At 38.2% G+C, this 21505-nt stretch overlaps 1 protein-coding gene across 2 annotated transcripts in view; it reads left to right on the top strand.

Moving 5' to 3' along the window:
• ecpas (Ecm29 proteasome adaptor and scaffold) overlaps positions 1–21505 on the top strand; it is a 144806-nt gene that overhangs the window by 12480 nt on the left and 110821 nt on the right. For both annotated transcript variants that reach the window (XM_039759395.1, XM_039759394.1), the window contains exons 4-6: positions 3131–3249; positions 5668–5817; positions 14877–15045. In XM_039759395.1, coding sequence (XP_039615329.1) covers positions 3131–3249; positions 5668–5817; positions 14877–15045 — 438 coding nt within the window. The remainder of the gene's footprint in view (positions 1–3130; positions 3250–5667; positions 5818–14876; positions 15046–21505) is intronic.

The raw sequence follows: 21505 nt of genomic DNA, 5'->3' as shown, positions 1-21505 counted from the left end.
GTGTGAAATTTACCCTTAACAAGTTTCCAACTGTGTCCCCGTGTTTTTGATGAACTCATTTTAAAATGACAGTCTCGATCCACTGTACTTATTCCCTTTGTAATTTTAAACACTTCGATCATGTAACCTCTTAATTTTCTTTTGCTTAAACTGTATAGGCTCAGCTCTTTTAATCTTTCCTCATAATTCAACCCCTGTAGCCCTGGAATCAGCCTAGTTGCTCTTCTCTGGACCATTTCTAGAGCTGCTATGTTCTTTTTGTAGCCTGGAGACCAAAACTGCACACAGTACTCAAGATGAGGCCTCACCAGTGCATTATAAAGGTTGAGCATAACCTCTTTGGAGTTGTACTCCATACACCGTGCTGTATAACCTAACATTCTGTTAGCCTTCTTAATGGCTTCTAAACACTGTCTGGAAGTTGATAGCTTAGTGTCCACTATGACTCCTAAATCCTTCTTATGAGGTGTACTGTCGATTTTCTGACCGCCCATTGTGTATTCAAACCTAACATTTTTACTTCCTATGTTTAATACTTTACATTTACTGACATTAAACTTCATCTGCCACAAATCTGTCCAAGCCTGTATGCTATCCAAGTCCTTCTGTAATGATATAACGGATTCCAAATTATCTGCTAATCCACCTATCTTGGTATCATCTGCAAACTTAACCAGCTTGTTACATCTATCTAAATCATTTAGATATATTTATTAAAAATAGCAGCAGCCCTAGCACTAACCCCTGTGGAACACCATTCTTAACATCGGCCAATTCTGAAGAGGTTCTTCGCACCATCACCCTCTGCTTCCTGTGTCTGAGCCAATTCTGCAGCCATCTAAAAACATCACCCTGAACTCCCACTTATTTTAATTTGACGCCCAACCTCTCATGTGGAACCTTATGAAATGCTTTCTGAAAGTCAAGATAAATAATATCATATGCTCCACTTTGATCGTATCCTTTTGTTGCCTCCTCATAGAATTCCAGCATGTTAGTAAAACACAACCTCCCTCTTCTGAACCCATGCTGACTGTTCAAAATAACTCCTGTCCTTGCCAGGTGTTGCTCAATCTTATCCTTAATAATTCCTTCCATTAATTTTCCTGTGATGCATGTTAAATTTACTGGCTTATAATTGCTTAGATCTGCCCTGTCACCCTTTTTATATAATGGGATGATACTTGCTATTTTCCAGTCCTTCAGAATCTCTCCAGTACGCAGTGACTTCCTAAAAATTTGTGTCAAGGGTTTATATATGTACTCACTAGCCTCCTTAAGAACTCGAGGATAATTATCTGGTCCTGGTGATTTGTTTGATTTCAGCTTATATAATCTGAGCAGCACTTCTCCCTTTACAATTTCCAAATCCCTCAGTACCTTCCTAGTAGTTGCATTTACCTCTCTGGAGGTTATCAACTTGCTCACTTGTAAACACCTCAGAAAAATATAAGTTTAGGGCATCCGCTATATCATTGTCTGTATCTTTTAATTCCTCTTTACTATTTATGATGCACTTGACATCCTCCTTGACTGTTCTTTTACTACTAAAATACTGAAAGAATCTCTTAGGGTATCTTTTTACCTTATGTGCTATATTTCTCTCCAGCTGTCTTTTAGCCTCCCTGATATCCTCTCATACGCTGTACGATTCCTTTGCAGTCATTCATCTTATATGCCTTATAACACAGTTTTTTCCTTTGCAATTTCTTTTTTAAATCGTTCTTTTTTTTTAAAATTTCCTATTCCAAATTTAGGTATGTATCTGTCCTGCATTACATGTAAAACATTTTTAAACCTGTTCCACTGCTGCTTGACTGGCTCTACACTTAAAAGCTTATCCCAGTGTATCCTACTTAGACATTGTCGCATCTGGTCAAAATTAACCCTATCAAAGTTCAGCTTCACAATTTTAGTCTTAGCATCTGCACTCTTACAAAATACTGAACTGTATTATATTATGGTCACTTGACCCTAGTGTTTCAATCACCTTTGTACTCTCAATTCTATCTTGATTATTACAAAATACTAAATCCAGACAGATCTATGAGAGACTAATTTTTTACTTTTTAGTACACTTTTTAACTTAATATAAGCATGGTATGTTTATATATATATATATATATATATATATATATATATATATATATTTTGCTCCACTGACAGACTGAGGAGATTGTTCCACCCCCCGCACTGTGCGACTCTTCAATTCCACCCGGGGGGGGGTAAATGTTAACATTATACAAAGTTATTGTCTGTTATACCTGCATTTTTATCACTTTGTTTTTTTATCAGTATGCTGCTGCTGGAGTATGTGAATTTCCCCTTGGGATTAATGACATATCTATCTATCTATCTATCTATCTATCTATCTATCTATCTATCTATCTATCTATCTATCTATCTATCTAGTGCTAAATCTATCTATCTATCTAAAAAATATTATCATGGTAAACTGTTTTAATTTATCTCATGACAATTTTTAATATATTCAAATATAAGATACAGTACATGAACAGAAATACAAAACTTTTCTTTGACCTTCCAGGCACTAAATTTTACTATATGTGTTTAAGAGAATGACTTGTACTTGAGATTTTCATTACCAGCTGAACTGTGGCTATTGCCTCACAGTTGTTCTAATGTTGACAGTCGTCAGAGTTTCACCTTCAGCTATGTGATTCAGTAGTTTGTCCTTGAATTGAATGACATTTAGTGCGCAAAAGATATTCTTGACTGCACCCTGTGTATGAATGGGTTTGTGGAAGCACACTGGTTTTCTTCCCACATCACAAAGAAACAATTTAAATCAGCTCAGTAGTTTTCATGAATGTGCCATGCAGTGGAGTAATGCTCTGTGCAGAGTTGCTTTCTGCCCTCAGGATGATGCTGACAGGAAAGGCTCCAGCCGCTTTATACCCCAGAAATGGGTTAAGCAGGCTTGAGGATGGATGGAAGGATTTCTGTATCTCTTTTTTTTTTTTTTTTTTTTGTTAATGTTTTTTTTCCAATTCCTTTCCTACAGATTTATTTATAGCAATTTGAGGTTGGGAGGCTCTTAAGTAATTTGTGATGTAACATTTTCTTTTTGGCGATTAAGATTTTGTAATCATACTTGTTTTGCTTCTAGAACTTTACTATAATATACATCAAAATGGGTTATCCCCGATTAGATGTGGAGAAACAGTGTGAATTAGCCCCCACTCTTTTAACTGCAATGGAAGGAAAGCCCCAACCACAACAAGACAGGTATGTTAAAGAGAACTGTTTTTGCTTGTTTCCTGTTCCTTACAGACATAATATGACCAATATGTATTTTATGTCTGTATTTTTAATTTTGTGTTTTGTATAGGCATATAGTTTGTGGTTAAATTGACATCTGTTCGTGATTTGTTATCCTCATTTAGTTTAGTTAAACCTTTATATTGATAGAATAGCACAATATTTAGAAGTTATTAATGACTGTAGTCATTTTTGTGAAATGCATGTCTTCAGAGATGACTAATAGTGATGAGCGAACCCCATGGAGTTTGCTTTTAATGTGAGTTTGACAAAATCATGGAAATGTTTGTGAATGTTTTTGAAATCTAGAATGCATTAAACTCAGTGGGGAAGAGGAACTGGAATATAATGATGCAGAGGTCTTTTAAGTGTCCATTGAGTGCTAGCAAAACATCTGTCAACAATGGCAAAAATGTGGTCTGGGCTGCAAGTCAGCAGTGCCGTTCTCTGCACAACTGTGCCTGAAAACAATTAAAGATGTAGAGTGGATCCAAAAAGAAGACACAGCAAATTACCAAAATCTATTAATAAGTTAAAAAAAACACACACACACTCACTGGCCACTATATTGGGTTCATGATGCTAGTACCAGGTTGTACCACCTTTTGCTTGCAGAACTCCTGTAATTCCTTGTGGCATAGATTCATCAAGGTGCTGGAAACATTCCTTGGTGATTTTGATCCATAATGACAAGATAGCATCACGCAGTTAGTGCAAATTTGTCAGCTGAACGTCCATGATGCAAATCTCCTGTTCTTCCACATTTTGAAGGTGCTTAATTGTATTGAGATCTGGTGACTGTGGAGTCTACTTGAGTCATTTTCATGCTCCAGAAACCAGTCTGATATGCTCGGAGTTTTGTGACATGGCACGTTATCCTGCTGGAAGTAGCCATCAGAAGATGGGTATACAGCAGTCATAATGGGATGGACATGGTCAGCGACAATACTCGGGTAGGCTGTGGCTTTTAAACAATACTCATTTGGTAGTAAGAGATCCAAAGTGTGGCATGAAAGTATCCCCCACACCATTACTCCAATCCCTCCAGTCTGAACCATTGATACAAGGCAGGATGGATCTATGCTTTCATGTTGTTGATGCCAAATTCTGACCCTACCACCTGAATGTTGCTGCAGAAATGGAGATTCATCAGATCAGGCAACATTATTCAAATGTTCTATCGTCTAGTTTTGGTGAGCCTGTGAGAATTATAGCCTCAATTGCCTGTTCTTAGCAGTCAGGAACGGCAGCTGGTGCGGTCTCCTATTGCTGTAGCCCATCTGCTTCAAGTGTTGACATGTTGTACATTCAGAGGTGCCCTTCTGCATAATACCTCAGTTGTAAGGAGTGTTTTTTTGAGATGCTGTTGCATCTGGCACCGACAACCATGCCATGTTCAAGGTGTCTTAAATCAGCTTTCTTCCCCACTTCCTTGTGCTTACAGAGTTCCAATCTTGGGGCACACATTGACTGTTCCATCAAAAGGCAGCATGGCAATGACTTCTATTGTTTAAAGTTGTGGCTCCAGATGCAGCTAGGTTTTTTTGTTTTTATTTTTGATCTACAGTATCAGTGCAGATACATAGCACTTTTTTCTTCCACCAAGACGATAGAAATGCCTTGAAAATAAATATTTTGTTAATGTTGTTGCTGCTGTTATTATTATTTTACAGAGTCTCGTTCTGACTGGAGTAGGAGGAGGACTCCTTTAAGATTTGTTTTGGCTTGTAGTTACACATGGCTAATTAAGCATACATATGCTGGGCCAGCACACAAGGATCAGTGCTGTATATCTCGTGGCAGTACTTCTCATTATGGGACAGCTTCTGTACCTCTCAAATGAAAAGCTTTTTTTTTTTTTTCTTTTAAATGCACATGGGTATAAATCAGCTGAATCAGGTCATGACAGGTACAAAGCAGATTGGGCAGCAATCTTCCAATACATATCTATGAATTTTCTTTGCATGGCTGCTATAATTCTGTGATGTCATGCTGGGCAAACGAAGCATCAAAAAATATTTATGTAAGCTGGCACTGGCAAAAAAATTGTTTGCTAGTGGCCAGACAGTGAATTTCCTGTAAAATATTCAGCAAACACTGCAATTTCACTATGAAAAATTTATTGCTGAATTTCACTGATCAACACTAAAGGCTAACTACATTTTGTATCAAATATTTATTAAGAATGCCAAAGATGATTTCCTGTGAAGGTGTCTTAAGGTTTTATACCTCTACTGTAAAGTCATATAAAGCTTAAATGCAATATCTAATAGATGCATTTTAGGTTTTCCTGTTTTTCCAAAGTTTGTCTTGTTTATATTTATGAGGTTTGTTTTAATATACTTTATACTTTGTTTTTAAATATTGTTATGTTGTCTCTTCCAGCTTAATGCATCTGCTCATACCAACATTGTTTCACATGAAGTATCCATCAGAACCTTCAAAAGTCTCTTCTCCTTTCATTCTTGTTGAGAAACCAAAGACTGTTCATCTTCTATTAGACTTCATGTTAGATGTCCTCCTGATGCCTTATGGGTATGTACTATATACATTATTTAAGGCAAAGGATAGAGGGAGAGAATCATGTTAATCCTGAGATTAAGCACTTTTTTGCTACAGTTATCTGATTTTTGTAGCATAACACATTCCCAGGGTCCTTTCGTTTTTTTTTTTTTTTATTATACCATTGATCAAAGATGACTGTTGAGTAAATTTTGAAATAAGATTGCAAAAGTGTATTGTAGTATGCGTATAGTACGTGTGTACTCTGCATTGGGATGGTGCACACTTCAGAGTTATTTTTCTGTTTTACATTCAATGTTCATTCAACTCTGGCACCCTACAAAAATGAAATGTAATAAGCAGATAATTAACAAAATTATCAAATGGCAGTTTTAAAATAATTGAAGAATATAAACCTATCCCTATTTCATTTTCTTTTATTTTACTAGGGGGCTCCTCCCCCTGCTCAGTTCGCTCACCAACCCCTGGGTTTGGTCCTGTGGATATACAATTTAAAGTGTTTTTTTCATGGAAATTATTACATATGCATTATGTTCACTTTTTATTTTAAAACTTCATAAAAACAATATTTGGCATTAACTTTTCTTCAACATTGCATTGAATTTTGATTCCTTGTTTGGTCTTACAGCATGATAATGCAACATATAACTGGCTGTGAGTAAATATAATTTGGTTATCTCTTATAAATAAACCGACTTTTTCAAATGTTTGCCCTTGTGATTTGTTAATTGTCATTGCAAAAGCTATTCTGACGCGAAACTGTAAACGTTTTAATACAAATGGCATATCAAGATCTCCTTTTTACCCGAACACCATTTTGATTTCATTCAATAAAAATAAGACTTTCTGATAAAACAATCTACAGGGTGGGCCATTTACATGGATACACCTTAATAAAATGGGAATGGTTGGTGATATTAACTTCCTGTTTGTGGCACATTAGTATATGTGAGGGGGGAAACTTTTCAAGATGGGTGGTGACCATGGTGGCCATTTGGAAGTCGGCCATTTTGGATCCAACTTTTGTTTTTTCAATAGGAAGAGGGTCATGTGACACATCAGACTTATTGGGAATTTCACAAGAAAAAGAATGGTGTGCTTGGTTTTAACGTAACTTTATTCTTTCATGAGTTATTTACAAGTTTCTGACCACTTATAAAATGTGTTCAATGTGCTGCCCATTGTGTTGGATTGTCAATGCAACCCTCTTCTCCCACTCTTCACACACTGATAGCAACACCGCAGGAGAAATGCTAGCACAGGCTTCCAGTATCCGTAGTTTCAGGTGCTGCACATCTCGTATCTTCACAGCATAGACAATTGCCTTCAGATGACCCCAAAGATAAAAGTCTAAGGGGGTCAGATCGGGAGACCTTGGGGGCCATTCAACTGGCCCACGACAACCAATCCACTTTCCAGGAAACTGTTCATCTAAGAATGTTCAGACCTGACACCCATAATGTGGTGGTGCACCATCTTGCTGGAAAAACTCAGGGAACGTGCCAGCTTCAGTGCATAAAGAGGGAAACACATCATCATGTAGCAATTTCGCATATCCAGTGGCCTTGAGGTTTCCATTGATGAAGAATGGCCCCACTATCTTTGTACCCCATATACCACACCATACCATCAATTTTTTGTTCCAACAGTCTTGGAGGGATCTATCCAATGTGGGTTAGTGTCAGACCAATAGCGGTGGTTTTGTTTGTTAACTTCACCATTCACATAAAAGTTTGCCTCATCACTGAACAAAATCTTCTGTAAACTGAGGGTCCTGTTCCAATTTTTGTTTTGCCCATTCTGCAAATTCAGTGCGCCAATCTGGGTCATCCTCGTTGAGATGCTGCAGTAGCTGGAGTTTGTAAGGGTGCCATTTGTGAGTAGCTAATATCCGCCGAAGGGATGTTTGACTAATGCCACTCTCCAGTGACATGCGGCGAGTGCTACGCTGTCGGCTTTTGCTGAATGAAGCTAGGACAGCCACTGATGTTTCTTCATTAGTGACAGTTTTCATGCGTCCATATTTTGGCAAATCCAACACTGAACCAGTTTCACGAAACTTAGCAAGCAGTTTGCTAACTGTAGCATGGGAGATGGGTGGTCTCGTAGGGTGTCTTGCATTGAAATCTGCTGCAATGACCCGGTTACTGTGTTCACCAGACATCAACACAATTTCTATCCGCTCCTCACGTGTTAACCTCTGCGACATGTCAATGGCTGTAAACAAAGAGAAACTTGTAAATAACTCCTGAAAGAATAAAGTTACGTTAAAACCAAGCACACCATTGTTTTTCTTGTGAAATTCCCAATAAGTTTGATGTGTCACATGACCCTCTTCCTATTGAAAAAACAAAAGTTGGATCCAAAATGGCCAACTTCCAAATGGCCACCATGGTCACCACCCATCTTGAAAAGTTTCCCTCCTCACATATACTAATGTGCCACAAACAGGAATTTAATATCACCAACCATTCCCATTTTATTAAGGTGTATCCATATAAATGGCCCACCCTGTACTTACGAAAGTGGGAATATCCAGAGCAAATGTAGCCGGTGGCATTGTTCTCAAGAAGCGGCGGATTTCTGGAAATTGTGGATTGCATGTCATTGTAATGAAGAAATCTGGCTGACCGATAGTTCTGGCTATTGCATCATGATATAACTGTTGCAATGCTCTTTGACTACCTTGATATGATGATGGTAGTATTACTGCTTTACCTATTTTGAATTTGTCTGAAATATTGATATTTGAATTGTGAACGTGATCAATGAGACCTTGCATATGTTCTGTTCTAAGTTTAGCTTGATTCGATTTAATAAAGAAGAGACGATTAGCTGTGACTTTCACATACACATTAATAATGTAATGTTGTGATAGACGTTGAGATCATAGAATTGGGTTACATACATGGGAACATTTCGCTAATCTTGACCCAAAATATTGTGTGGGTGTTATTCCTTTTTCTGAATGCGTTTGTTTCAAATTGTACAACCATCCTGTTTTGCCATCTGGGAAAAGCAAAGAAAAGAGTAAAAGGTTGGCATGTGGTGATGTATTTGACATACTTGATGAATCATGCTTTGCCTTTGAATATACACAAATATTTACTCTGTCTTTGATATCTCAGTCTTTCGAAAGTATTATCGCTGACAATTCATTACATGTGGGTTTATTATAAATGCGACTGTTATCTTTTGGATTCATATAGAAATCCAAGAAAATTTCTTTGTCAGTGTTTTGTTAACTTTTGTGTAAAGCGCAATACTTTTGGATGTATGGATTTGTATCCATTATTGGCTATATAATTTCTATTAAGTCTGATTGTTTAACTCTTTTAATTCTATGTTGCACCGCTTCTCCGTGATCATAAATATATATCTGACCAAATTGTGGTGTTTTCGAAAATTAAATTTGTCATAGCTGTGATTGCTGTGGAAACACAGATTCTCGTAGCGTATGGTATTTTTCCCTAATGGTAACATGAATTAGACGATGTACAAGTCTCTGACCTAAACTGTAAAGCCTTACAATATCTACATACTTCCAACATATCACCTGTGTCCATATATTCAGTCTCTTTTTGCTGTTCCGTTATTTCACCTAGTAATAATTTCTGTTTTGTTTGCGTGAATGCGATCTGTACTCTGTTTTTTGACACCTTCGAATTGTAGTATTGTCATATTTTTTAACTTGCTCTGTGTGTGTATCGCGCCAAGGTTTTTTTTGAGCCTTTCGAATTCCACTGCTTTCATAATCTGCAACCTGCTCTGCATGTGTATGACGCCAGTGTTTCTGAACGTCTTTATGAAGTTCTACTGTGTCTTTTACTCTTTTATTTCTGACCCCGTTTGGACCTGCCTTTGTTTTTTATTTCTGACCCCGTATGGACCTGCAAGGGCTTCAATTCCACTTGTTCCGGGCTGATTATTACTTTCCTTGCCAAGATCACCATGTCACGGGAACATGCTTCCAACGGATGTCAGTATGACGTGACTTGACCGTGTCGTGGGAAGTGAAAGTGTCTCTGCCTCTCTGAAGTGTCTCATTGTCTCTCTTCAGAACGTCACATCTTATTGCAAGTTTTTTTTTTTATAATAGAGGGACATGAAGCATTTCTTGTAATCTGTGCTGCTCATTTCAATTAAGAATGCCAAAAATATTTTGCATTTATTTTTAACCTAATAAGGTTAAATGACCCCTTTTGTTATTTTGTCAAAAAAGCACAAAACACCACCTTATTTGAAATAAATAGCTAATTAAAGACACAAAATCCACAGAAACACTTGCACAGATATAAAATATGTAGCAAACTTCTATGTTTCAAAATCTCATCAACCTGCACCATCACAAGGTGTTAAATTTAATCCATCCATTGTCTAACCTTGTTATATATACAATTCAGAATGTTTATTCAGTAAGTACTGGGCATGGGGTAGGAACTAATCCAGTATGGGGCACCATGGGTTACAGACCAAAATCACATATACACTCCAGCTCAGTCACCCATGACCTATTTAGTGTTGCCAGTTAACACACATGCTTTAGTGATGTTGTAGGAATACCATGCAGACAATGATTAAACATGCAGAATCTGCGTAGACAGTGAGAAGATGAGGACCCACAGTTCTGAAGCTGGCAAGCAAAAACTTTTACCACTGTGCTATTAACATGTTTTATATAAAATTGTTTATGAAACATTTGTTATTCCTACATAGTGATCAGCACTACTGACTCACAATTCCAGGATCCTGGCTTTGAAACCTACACCTGATTCCAACGTAGCCCTGCGGCAACATAAGTGTGAGAGTAATTAGGCCATGCAGTGGTTCCTGTCTTGCACCCATAATTACTGGGACAAACAATCCTGCATTCGATTAAGTATAATATTATATAAAAATTAGTCATTCAATAATAAATCCTGCTCCATAAAGTAAAGAACCTAGAAAATCCGACTAGTGGAGATGTCCCTTGGATTTCTTTCATAAAAAAAAAAAATCACAACAGGCTGGCTCCTTCAGCTGTGCCCACAGGGGAAAATGTTCAGATCACACAGAAAAGGATGCCATGAGAAACTGGGGAAGTCATGTATCTGTCATAGCCCTTGTTTTTACATGAAAATTGGTAATCTTTGCATAGCTATGCTCATTTCTACATAGTCATCCACATCCACAGCAATTCCATTTTAAACAGCACTACCAACACAATTCACCTCTTCCTTAAAGAACCACTTGAAAAATCCATACTTTAAGTTGTGCAGTCACTAATAGTATTTGGCTTCTATTATAACCCAGTTATTATCCATTTAGAGTATCTCACAAAAGACACCCCTCACATTTTTGTAACTATTTTATTATATCTTTTCATGGGACAACACTGAAGATAGGACAGTTTGATACAATGTGAAGTAGTCAGTGCACAGCTGGTATAACAGTGTAAATTTGCTGTCCTCTCAAAATAACTCAACACACAGCCATTAATGTCTAAACCACTGGCAACAAAAGTGAGTATGCCCCTAAGTGAAAAATGTCCAAATTATGCCCAAAGTGTCAATATTTTGTGCGGTCACCATTATTTTCCAGCACTGCCTTAACTCTCTTGGGCATGGAATTTACTAGAGATTCACAAGTTGCCACTGGAATCCTCTTCTTCCACTCCTCCATGATGACATCACGGAGCTGGTGGATGTTAGAGACCTTGCTCTCCTCCACATTCCGTTTGAGGATGCCCCACAGATGCTCAATAGGGTTTAGGTCTGGAGACATGCTTGGCCAGTCCAGCACCTTTACTCTCGGTTTCTTTAGCAAGGCAGTGGTCATCTGGGAGTTGTGTTTGGGGTCGTTATCATGTTGGAATACTGCCCTGCGGCCTAGTTTCCGAAGGGAGGGGATCATGCTCTGCTTCAGTATGTCACAGGACATGTTGGCATTCATGGTTCCCTCAATGAACTGTAGCTCTCCAGTGCCGGCAGCACTCGTGCAGCCCCAAACTATGACACTTTCACCACCATGCTTGACTGTAGGCAAGACACACTTGGCTTTGTACTCTTCATCTGGTTGCTGCCACACACGCTTGACACCATCTGAACCAAATAAGTTTATCTTGGTCTCATCAGACCACAGGACATGGTTCCAGTAATCCATGTCCTTAGTCTGCTTGTCTTCAGCAAACTGTTTGTAGGCTTTCTTGTGCATCATCTTTAGAAGAGGCTTCCTTTTGGGACGACAGCCATGCAGACCAATTTGATTCAGTGTGCGGCGTATGGTCTGAGCACTGACGGGCTGACCCCCCACCCCTTCAACCTCTGCAGCAATGCTGGCAGCACTCATATGTCTATTTTCAAAAGACAACCTCTGGATATGACGCTGAGCATGTGCACTCAACTTCTTTGGTCAACCATGGCAAGGCCTGTTCTGAGTGGAACCTGTCCTGTTAAACCGCTGTATGGTCTTGGCCACCATGCTGCAGCTCAGTTTCAGGGTGTTGGCAATCTTCTTATAGCCTAGGCCATCTTTATGTAGAGCATCAGTTTTTTTTTCCAGATCCTCAGAGAGTTGTTTGCCATGAGGTGCCATGTTGAACTACTAGTGACCAGTGTGAGAGCGATAACAACAAATTTAACACACCTGCTCCCCATTCACACCTGAGACCTTGTAACACTAACGAGTCACATGACACCGGGGAGGGAAAATGGCTAATTGGGCATAATTTGGACATTTTTCACTTAGGGGTGTACTCACTTTTGTTTCCAGTGGTTTAGACATTAATGGCTGTGTTTTGAGTTATTTTGAGAGGACAGCAAATTTACACTGTTATACAAGCTGGACACTGACTACTTTACATTGTATCAAAGTGTCATATCTTCAGTGTTGTCCCATGAAAAAATATTTACAAAAATGTGAGGGGTGTACTCACTTTTGTTAGATACTGTTAAATGTGACATTCTCTTCATCCCTGGAATAAGATAATTTCTAGACCTTCTTTACGGATGTTTTATTATTTATGCGATACAAACACAACACACAATATTCTGCGCGATACGTTTTAATGTGCGCTACTCAGTTTAAGTGCAACTCTTTCGATGGGTTCTCCATTAACATGGAATATTGTTTTTACCTTTTCACTACTTCCCTATACTTTCTGATAAGTCAATGTGAAATACTGAATCTTTTATTTAAGATATGTTGTTATGTCTACTCCCTTATTGTGTATGTATTTTCAATGCAGCTGAACTTGTTCAAGACAGATACAAGGAATTTTCATTAACCAACTTGTCCTTATAAAAGATTATCTGCAAAAAGAACCCTTTATTGTATATTAGGTACATAGAAGACAATTTCAAATTAAGTACTGTACTACTTTTCTTAGTTTGGTCATCAACTGAAATAGCAGTAACATATTGTACTTTGTTCATATTATACAAGGATACACATCTGTAATACATTTGCACAAACTTTCAAAAAACGTTTGCCCTATATACGTCATTGACCGTCTTACTTTTTTCATAGTTACAAGGGATGGAGGAATTAAAGTGGCTACAGTAAATTAAAAAATCCACAAAATAAAATTAACTGTATTATTATATTAAAATTTAACCTGTATAACTATGTGAAAATATCTGCTTGGTCTTAAGGCTGTTTTCACCCTGAGAATAAACAGCTGCAGTCACATTTTAGTTAACCGAAAAAGTAAAGAAAAACAATTAAAACAAAAGTGTGTGTCATTGCAGATGAAGGATAGACACAAGGTACACATCCTTTATGTACAGTGCACCATATTTCTCAAATAAAGAGAGGAGACGTGGCAGCATGTTTAGTAATAGCACATTTTCTACTGAATTAATATATATAATGGTTTCAATGGATCTCCTTTTTAACTGTATGAGCTTTTTCTTTTGAGCATTTAAAGTTTCCTCCCAATTCCTAAAGATATACATGTTGGATGGATTGGTTAGTCTAAACTGAATGTCCAAAAGTGAGTGTGCATGTGTGCCTCCTGTATTATACTGGTGCTTTTTGTATGATTATTTCCTGCTTTGCATTTGAACCTACTGTAATAGAGCAGTATGGTCTACTGCAAGGGTGGGCAAAGTCGTTCCTGGAGGGCTGCAGTGGCTGTGAGTTTCTTCAAACCCAATTGCTTAATAAGAAGCACTTGTTGCTCAAGTAACACTTATGCTTCATTTTCGTTTTCTTGCTCGTTAAGATATTGAACCCTTATTGCTTATTTTAGCCTCAAACAGACGTATTCTCGTTTTTTAATTGCTCCTTATTAGCAATAAGATGCAAATGACAAAAGAAACCAACAGTTCTCTGTTTAGCTTGTTTCCATGTGTGGATTTATAGTGGACTGTTTGGTTTAATTAAATACTTGGAAGGAGAGTGAAAAGAAAAAAGTGAAGAACTGAGATTTACTCATCCATTTTAGCCTTCAAGTCATTTGGATGATATACTTACAAAGGAAAATGACTTGACATAACAGAGTTAAAGCACTTAAAAAGCCATGAAATGAAGTTATTGGCAGCAGTTGTTTTCTAATTAAGTAATTGGGTTGAAACAAAAACCTGTGACCCTCCAGGAACGACTTTGCCCACCTGTGGTCTACTGTGTCATTGTGTTGTAAAACTGATATAACACAATAAATGAATGAACTAATACAGAACTCATTCACAACTACACAAGAGATATTAATGATGTTTCTGTTAACAGTAAATTTGACTGCGGGGAATTGGAGACCCGTTAAACATTTAAAGACTTTAGTGTGGAAATCTGTATGCTGTTCTTTTTATTTTTTTTATACTGTTTTTTTTGTCAAATTTGGGATCACAAAAAACTGTTAAACCTTTATTCAGAATTTTAAATAGAAAAACTTGTTTCAGCATGGTTGCATTTTTTTGAAAAATTCCTTTCAACAGTTCAAAGTATACTGACTTTGTTTGCTTAACTTTGTCATTATTTTACATTTCTTCACCTAAATTTGAATAAAACTTAGATTGTGGAAAGTAAATTATATGATGAATAATTTACAGATACTCCCTTCATGAATTTTGAATTATTATCTTCTTATTAAACAGGTTTGTTTTAAATGAGCCTAGTCGGCCGGTGTCTGCTTCTCCTTCGGGTTCTGCAAGCAATGGTAGTGTCACAGGAGCTGGCCTACCTCAACCACCTCCTGGAATGAGTTTCCATGCAGCAAAACGTGTAATTGGAGAGACTCCTTGGAGTCCTGAACAGCTTGAGCAGGTATAATTATCACTTATTCATGGATAAAAATTTTTGTAGTGATAAATTTCATTCAGTAACTTACCCCTATAAAAGGCATTTTTGTTTTTTAGGGTGGGCAAACTGCTTATCTTTGGTTATGTAATACGTAATTTATTGAAACAAACTGACCTGAAACATTTTGCTTTAATAATATTTGTTAGGGCTGCACGATAACAGAAAAAATGATTATCACGATTATTTTGCTAAAAATTTTTATCACGATTAATAATGACGATTATTCCTTTGGTAATGAACTTTTATTCCTGTGAAAACTCTTATTCTTATTGCACTTTACAGCCACAAATAAAAAAAAAATAAACAAACCGAACATGTTTAGAATGGAGAGTTTTTCTTACCTGTGGAAAATAAATAAAATTAAACTGCCTCTTTTACATCAACTTGTAATAAAATCAAATAAGAATAAAAACTTTTTACAACATGTTACAGATTTTGGCTAAGAACACAAGCCTGTCAACTTGATCGGGCTTTAGGGAAGACCGCAAGCAAGTAACTACATTTCCACCGGAACTAAAAGCCCTCTCTGAAGTAGAGCTTGTGGCTGGTATGCACAAGTATTTTTTTGCCACTTTAGAAAGCCTTGGGTAGATCTTTTCATGTTCTTTCCACCATTTTAATAGGTCCCCTTCACTATCCAGGTAGTTTGACTGCAAGTAAGATTCCAGCTCACAGGCTACACTGGATTGCTGGTTGTTAGGTGGCAAGGCTTGTTCAGCAGTTTTAAAGTAGCTTCCTAAAGTCATCTTTTTCTTTGGGGCACATCCAACTTCAGCATCCTTCTGGCTGGTCTCTTGTGCTGTTTCTTGGGGTGGCACCTAAACACAGAAAAAGGCATTTAGAACAAATTTAACTAATTGAGACTCAAAACACATAATATAGATCTCAGTGCAGCTCATTTTTATTACCATCATTGCCAAAGTCTGCATCTCATCTTTGAGTCTGGATTGAATTGTTGTTTTGTTGTCCTCAGCTGTGTATTTCATCTTAAATTGTGGATCCACCTTAAATGCCATGTCCAATAGAGCTTGGATGTCTGGGTCACTGTATTTTTCGTTTAGGTACTCCAAAATTTTAGACTTGATTGCTCTTGAGAGGTCAGTATCATCATCCTTAACTTTCAAGATTGATGCGTTGAAAAGATGAAGAACTGGCTTAACAAATGACACGCTGACGTACTTCTCGCCAGACAATGCATCTGTAAAATTAACTAGAGGGTGCAAGGATTTGTTGATTGCCTCTAGTACATCCATGTCCTGCCATGTTGGGATAAGATGACAAGACTTCTTGTCAGAGGACAGGACATGTGCAATGGCCTTTTGCTGCTCGATGATTCTCTCTATCATGGCCTGACGTGATCCCCACCTTGTTGGATGATCTGTTTTCAGTGAGTGCTCTGGGAGTTTCATCTCCTTTTGTACAGCTAAAAACTCTCTCTTACGCTTCCAGCTGTAAGAGAAGGAGCTCACCAACTTTTTACAGAGCTCCACAGCCCGATCAATTCTTGGATCCTTCATGGCATTCTCTTCAGGAAGTAAACATGATCAGAAAAAAAAAACAGTAAGACACAGGAAGACTTGTTGTTTATCCAACTTTTGATCAGAAATAAAAAAAAAATGTTTTTTTATTTCACTAATTATATACACCTACATAAGACAATTATCAAACATTTATTAATAAATAATAAACACTCACTTATTCTAAACTCATCTGGGTTCACAAACATTAACATAATAGTATTTGACTAATCAAATATTTTTTTAACTTTTAAATGTATCTAATTTGATAGATTATCAGAATAAAAATGATGATTATTATACTGTAGACATATGACTCATTGTCATTATAATGTGTCATTATAATCAGGGTGCACATAACTTTTTGAGTGTGTTCCTCAGGTGAGTAGCAGGAGCTGGTGTTTGGTACGCACTCCGCAGCGAGGTCTTAATAAGTTCAGATCGCTCCCTTAAGGTTTTTGTGGTTTTTATCGTCATTGTGCAACTTGATGGAACACAAGGTTGCGTCTTGAGCGCAATATGCATTAAACCAATGTATTGTGTTTCATTAAAAATGGTATGAAAGAATCGGTTGTTCTTTTGTGATAAAACCGAAATAAAATAAAATAAAATGCTATTTGAGTACATATCTAATATCACGTGAGTGTGTGGCGCTTAAATATCATTTAATAAATAACGTCGCTGACTAAAGACTGTTGGTGAAGAGCGCACTGTCATTTGGCCGTCTTAAAGTAGCCGAAAATGCGCACAGCTGCGCCTCATTTAAAAATTACCACTGCCACAAGCGGAAAACACGCAAAATTATTTTATTTCAAAACGAAACCACTTTGTATGGTGCTTTCCGCTGGTGCAGAATAGGGTCCTGAGTCGGAGGAATAAACACTTTTCGAACATAAACGCAGTACCTAAACCGAAAGACATAAAACAAATGGTGTAGGTGAAATTTTAATCGCACACTGTCAAAAAACGGTCACAGTCAAGAGCTCTTCTGTTTTGTACACGAAAGCGCTGTAGTAACAAAATGACGTTACGCGTTCATCATTTTTGCCACGCATGCGTACCCGCGTACCAGTTATGTGCACCCCTGATTATATCACTAAAACAACAACAACAATTAATATTTTTAAATTGTCAAATTGTTTCAATTTATCTGGGGAAAAAAACATACAACTTACCGATGGCTAAATGAAGTCTGTGACCAAAGCAGTGTAGCCTCGGCCAGTTATTCACAGATGCTGCCCTAATCATATTAGCTGCGTTGTCCGTTGTGATGCACATAAGTCTTTCTTCCACCAAGCCCCAAGCGGACATCGCTTCCTTGAGGCCCATTGCAATAAACTCCGCTGTATGGTCTTGTGGGAAAAATGAAGTTTGCAAAAGCTTGCTTTTCATCTTAAACTCGCTGTCAATAAAATGAACTGTCAAGCTCAAATACGGTTCCGCAGTTCTAGTTGACCATAAGTCGGCCGTGGCAGCAAAATATTCAAGGCTGAGCCTGAGAATTTCTCTTTCTAATTCTTTTCGGCATTTCGCATACAGCGAGGGCAGCGTAATATTGGAAAAATGGTTGCGTGAGGGAATGCTATATCTTTTATCAAGTGTTGCGATCATTTTTTTAAACCCCTCACTGCTCACTGTGGTTACTGGACACATATCCTTGGCTATATGGTACGTGATCGCCTCTGTTATTTCCCGGTGTCTTTGCGAGCTAGGCAGATATGGTATTGCGTTGAACAATGTCCCTGATATTGTTGTCTGTGTTGTGGATGGCTGGTAATTTTTTGTTGTTGCTGTTTGTGCCTTCAGTCGTTGAAATTCTTGATAGTGTACTTTGTGGTGGCTTTTAAGGTGGTTAATGAGGTTTGTTGTGTTACCTTGGGACGTTTGGATGGAACAGGAGCAAAGTTTGCACAAGACTCGTACCTGATCAACATCACATTCCTCGAAACCGAAATAGTTCCAGACAACTGAGTATGACCCCTTTTTAGGAACTAACGATCGCACTTCTGCACCTTCCTAACGCGTTCGCCATCATATGTTTATTCTGACTGACTGTTATTGCTGCTATTGACTTCTACTGCTTCAGAAAGCGCTTGCAATCTAGACGCAGTAACGTCTTAGTGACGCAGTCCAATCCGTAAACTCCGCCCATAAAAACCAGTTTGGTCTTTATACTGTAAAATCGTGACGATATTTATTAACTGATCATGGGTCATAAATATCGTTATCATCACAAAAAAAAGATTAATCGTGCAGCCCTAATATTTGTACTTAATAATTTCCTTCTAAGCAATGGATTTTTCTGTAATCTAATGTCTTATGTTTATGAAATGATTTTGAGGAATTTACCAAATTTGCCTTTTTGTAAACCAAGCTTTTAAAGTGTGTATGTGTGTATTGTGCTTGAATAAGGCACTGGAGATTTTCACAGGAAAATGTTGGGCCACAACCCGGTCATCCTTATTTAACACAGTCAAAATGAAATAAAAGGGCCACTATGCACTGTGGGGACTGTATTGGACAAGTGATGAGCAGTGCCTGGTTGTCTCCACCCACTGAGGAGAGGCAAGACGCATGACAGTCCGCATGGAGTTTGCTAAAAGACACCTGAAGGACTCTGAGATGGTGAGAAATAAGATTCTCTGGTCTGATGAGACCAAGATAGAACTTTTTGGCCTTAATTCTAAGTGGTATGTATGGAGACAACCACACATGTATATATATATGTATTGTGGCTGACGCCCCTGCACAATATATTTAGGGGGAGCAGCCCTGGACAGTGCAATACCTCCCCCTGGACACTAGATGCCCGCCCCCCTGGGGTGGAGCAGTGCCTTGGTTTCCCACAGGACTCCCTGGGAATTAGAGTTGGGTGCAGCCCTTACAGGTCCTGCAGGCACCACCAGGTGGTGCTGCGTTTGGGACTCCTGAGCCTGTGTGGGCAGCAGATTCATCTCACCTGGAAGTGCAGCCGCAACTCAGTGATCAAACACCTGGAGCACTTCCGGGTGATCTATAAAAGGAGCCAGCAACCCCCACTCAGTGACCAGAGTCGGGTGGAGGCGGACGACAAGGTTGCTTGGGAGGAGTGGTGGTGCCAAGGAGAGGAAAGTGCTTGTTTTACTGTTTTGCTTAGTGCTGGGACTGTGTATTACCTCTGGGTCACAGTGAAGACGTGTGCCCACAGGGGAAGAGTCATAGGCCAACAGTGTTGAGGAATGATTATTTTCAAAAGTATCTTAGTTATATTACTCATTTCTTCCAAAAAATGTAAATACATTGTAGAGTTCCATATTATAAAATGTACAGTAATACATTGCAAATGGTATATTACTTTTTCTTCTTTTATACAGGGAGTGCAGAATTATTAGGCAAGTTGTGTTTTTGAGGATTAATTTTAATATGGAACAAACACAGTGCTATCAGTCAATCCAAAATGTTAATAAACCTGAAACCTGAATGTTTCACAACAGAAATGTGAGTGTGAACATCATCAGGGGAATACATATGTGCGCACAATTATTAGGCAACTATTAGTGTGCAGATTTATTATGCAACTAAAGGAAAATGAAAATTTTCCCATCTCACTTGTTTATTTTCATCTGTTATAGTGAGAATAATAAACAAACACCTCAAAATTTACAAATAAACATCTCTGACATTTCAAAAAATAAATCAATCAATCAATGACCAATATAGCCACCCTTCTTTCCAATAACAGTCATAAGCCTTTCCATTCATGGAGTCTGTCAGTTTCTTGATCTGTTGACGATCAGCTTTTTGTGGAGCAGTGACTACAGCCTCCCAGACACTCTCCAGAGAGGTGTATTGTTTTTCTCCCCCGTAAATCTAGCGTTTAAGAAGTGCCCACAAGTTCTCGATAGGGTTTAGGTCAGATGAGGAAGGGGGGCCATGTCATTATTCCTTCATCTTTAAGGCCTTTACTGGCTGGCCACGCAGTGGAGAACTTCGATGCAAGTGATGGAGCATTGGCCTGCATAAAAATCATGGTCTTTTTCCTGTATCACTGTTTGAAGAAAGTGTCTTCAAAAACTGGCAGTAGGTTTGGGAGTTGATTTTGAGTTCATCTTCAATGCAAAAGGTCCAACTAGCTCATCTTTAAAAATACCAGCTCATACCAGTACCCCACCTCCATGTTGGAGTGGAGCTCTGTGCTCATTACTGATCCACAGGTCCATCCATCTGGTCCATCAAGAGTCACTCTCATCTCATCGGTCCATAAAACCTTTGAAAAAAATCTGTCTTCAGATATTTCTTGGCCCAGTTTTGACGCTTCAACTTATGTTTCTTGTTCAGTGGTGGTTGGGTTTCAGCCCTCTTTACCTTGGCCATGTCTTTGAGCACTGAACACCTTGTACTTCTGGGCACTCCAGGTAGGTTGCAGCTCTGGAATATGAAAGTACTGGAGGATAATGGGTTCCTGGTAGCTTCACGTTTGATTCTTCTCAAATCTTTGGCAGCTAATTTGCGTCTTTTGTTCTCAACACGTTTCTTGCGACCCTGTTGACTATTTGCAACAAAATGTTTGATGTTTCTGTGATCACACACCAATATCTTAGCAATTCCAAAAGTGCTGCATCCCTCTGAAAGACTTTTTACAATTTTTGACTTTTCAGAGTCAGTTAAATCTCTTTTTTGGCCCATTTTGCCTGAGGAAAACTAGCTGCCTAATAATTCTGCACACCTTGATATAGGGTGTTGATCTCCTTAGGCCACACCCTCCCTCATTACACAAATACACATCACCTGACGTGCTTAAATCCAATAAGCATTCAAGTTAATACAGCTTGGAGTTGGAATATACGCATTAAAAATGATGATATGGTCAAAATACTCACTTGCCTAATAATTGTGCACACAGTGTATGAAAAACTGAACATTTTAAT

Source organism: Polypterus senegalus, chromosome 7, assembly GCF_016835505.1.
Source record: "Polypterus senegalus isolate Bchr_013 chromosome 7, ASM1683550v1, whole genome shotgun sequence".
NCBI lineage: Eukaryota > Metazoa > Chordata > Cladistia > Polypteriformes > Polypteridae > Polypterus > Polypterus senegalus.
Note: the sequence above shows the minus strand (reverse complement) of the source record. Positions and strands in the feature narration are given on the sequence as shown.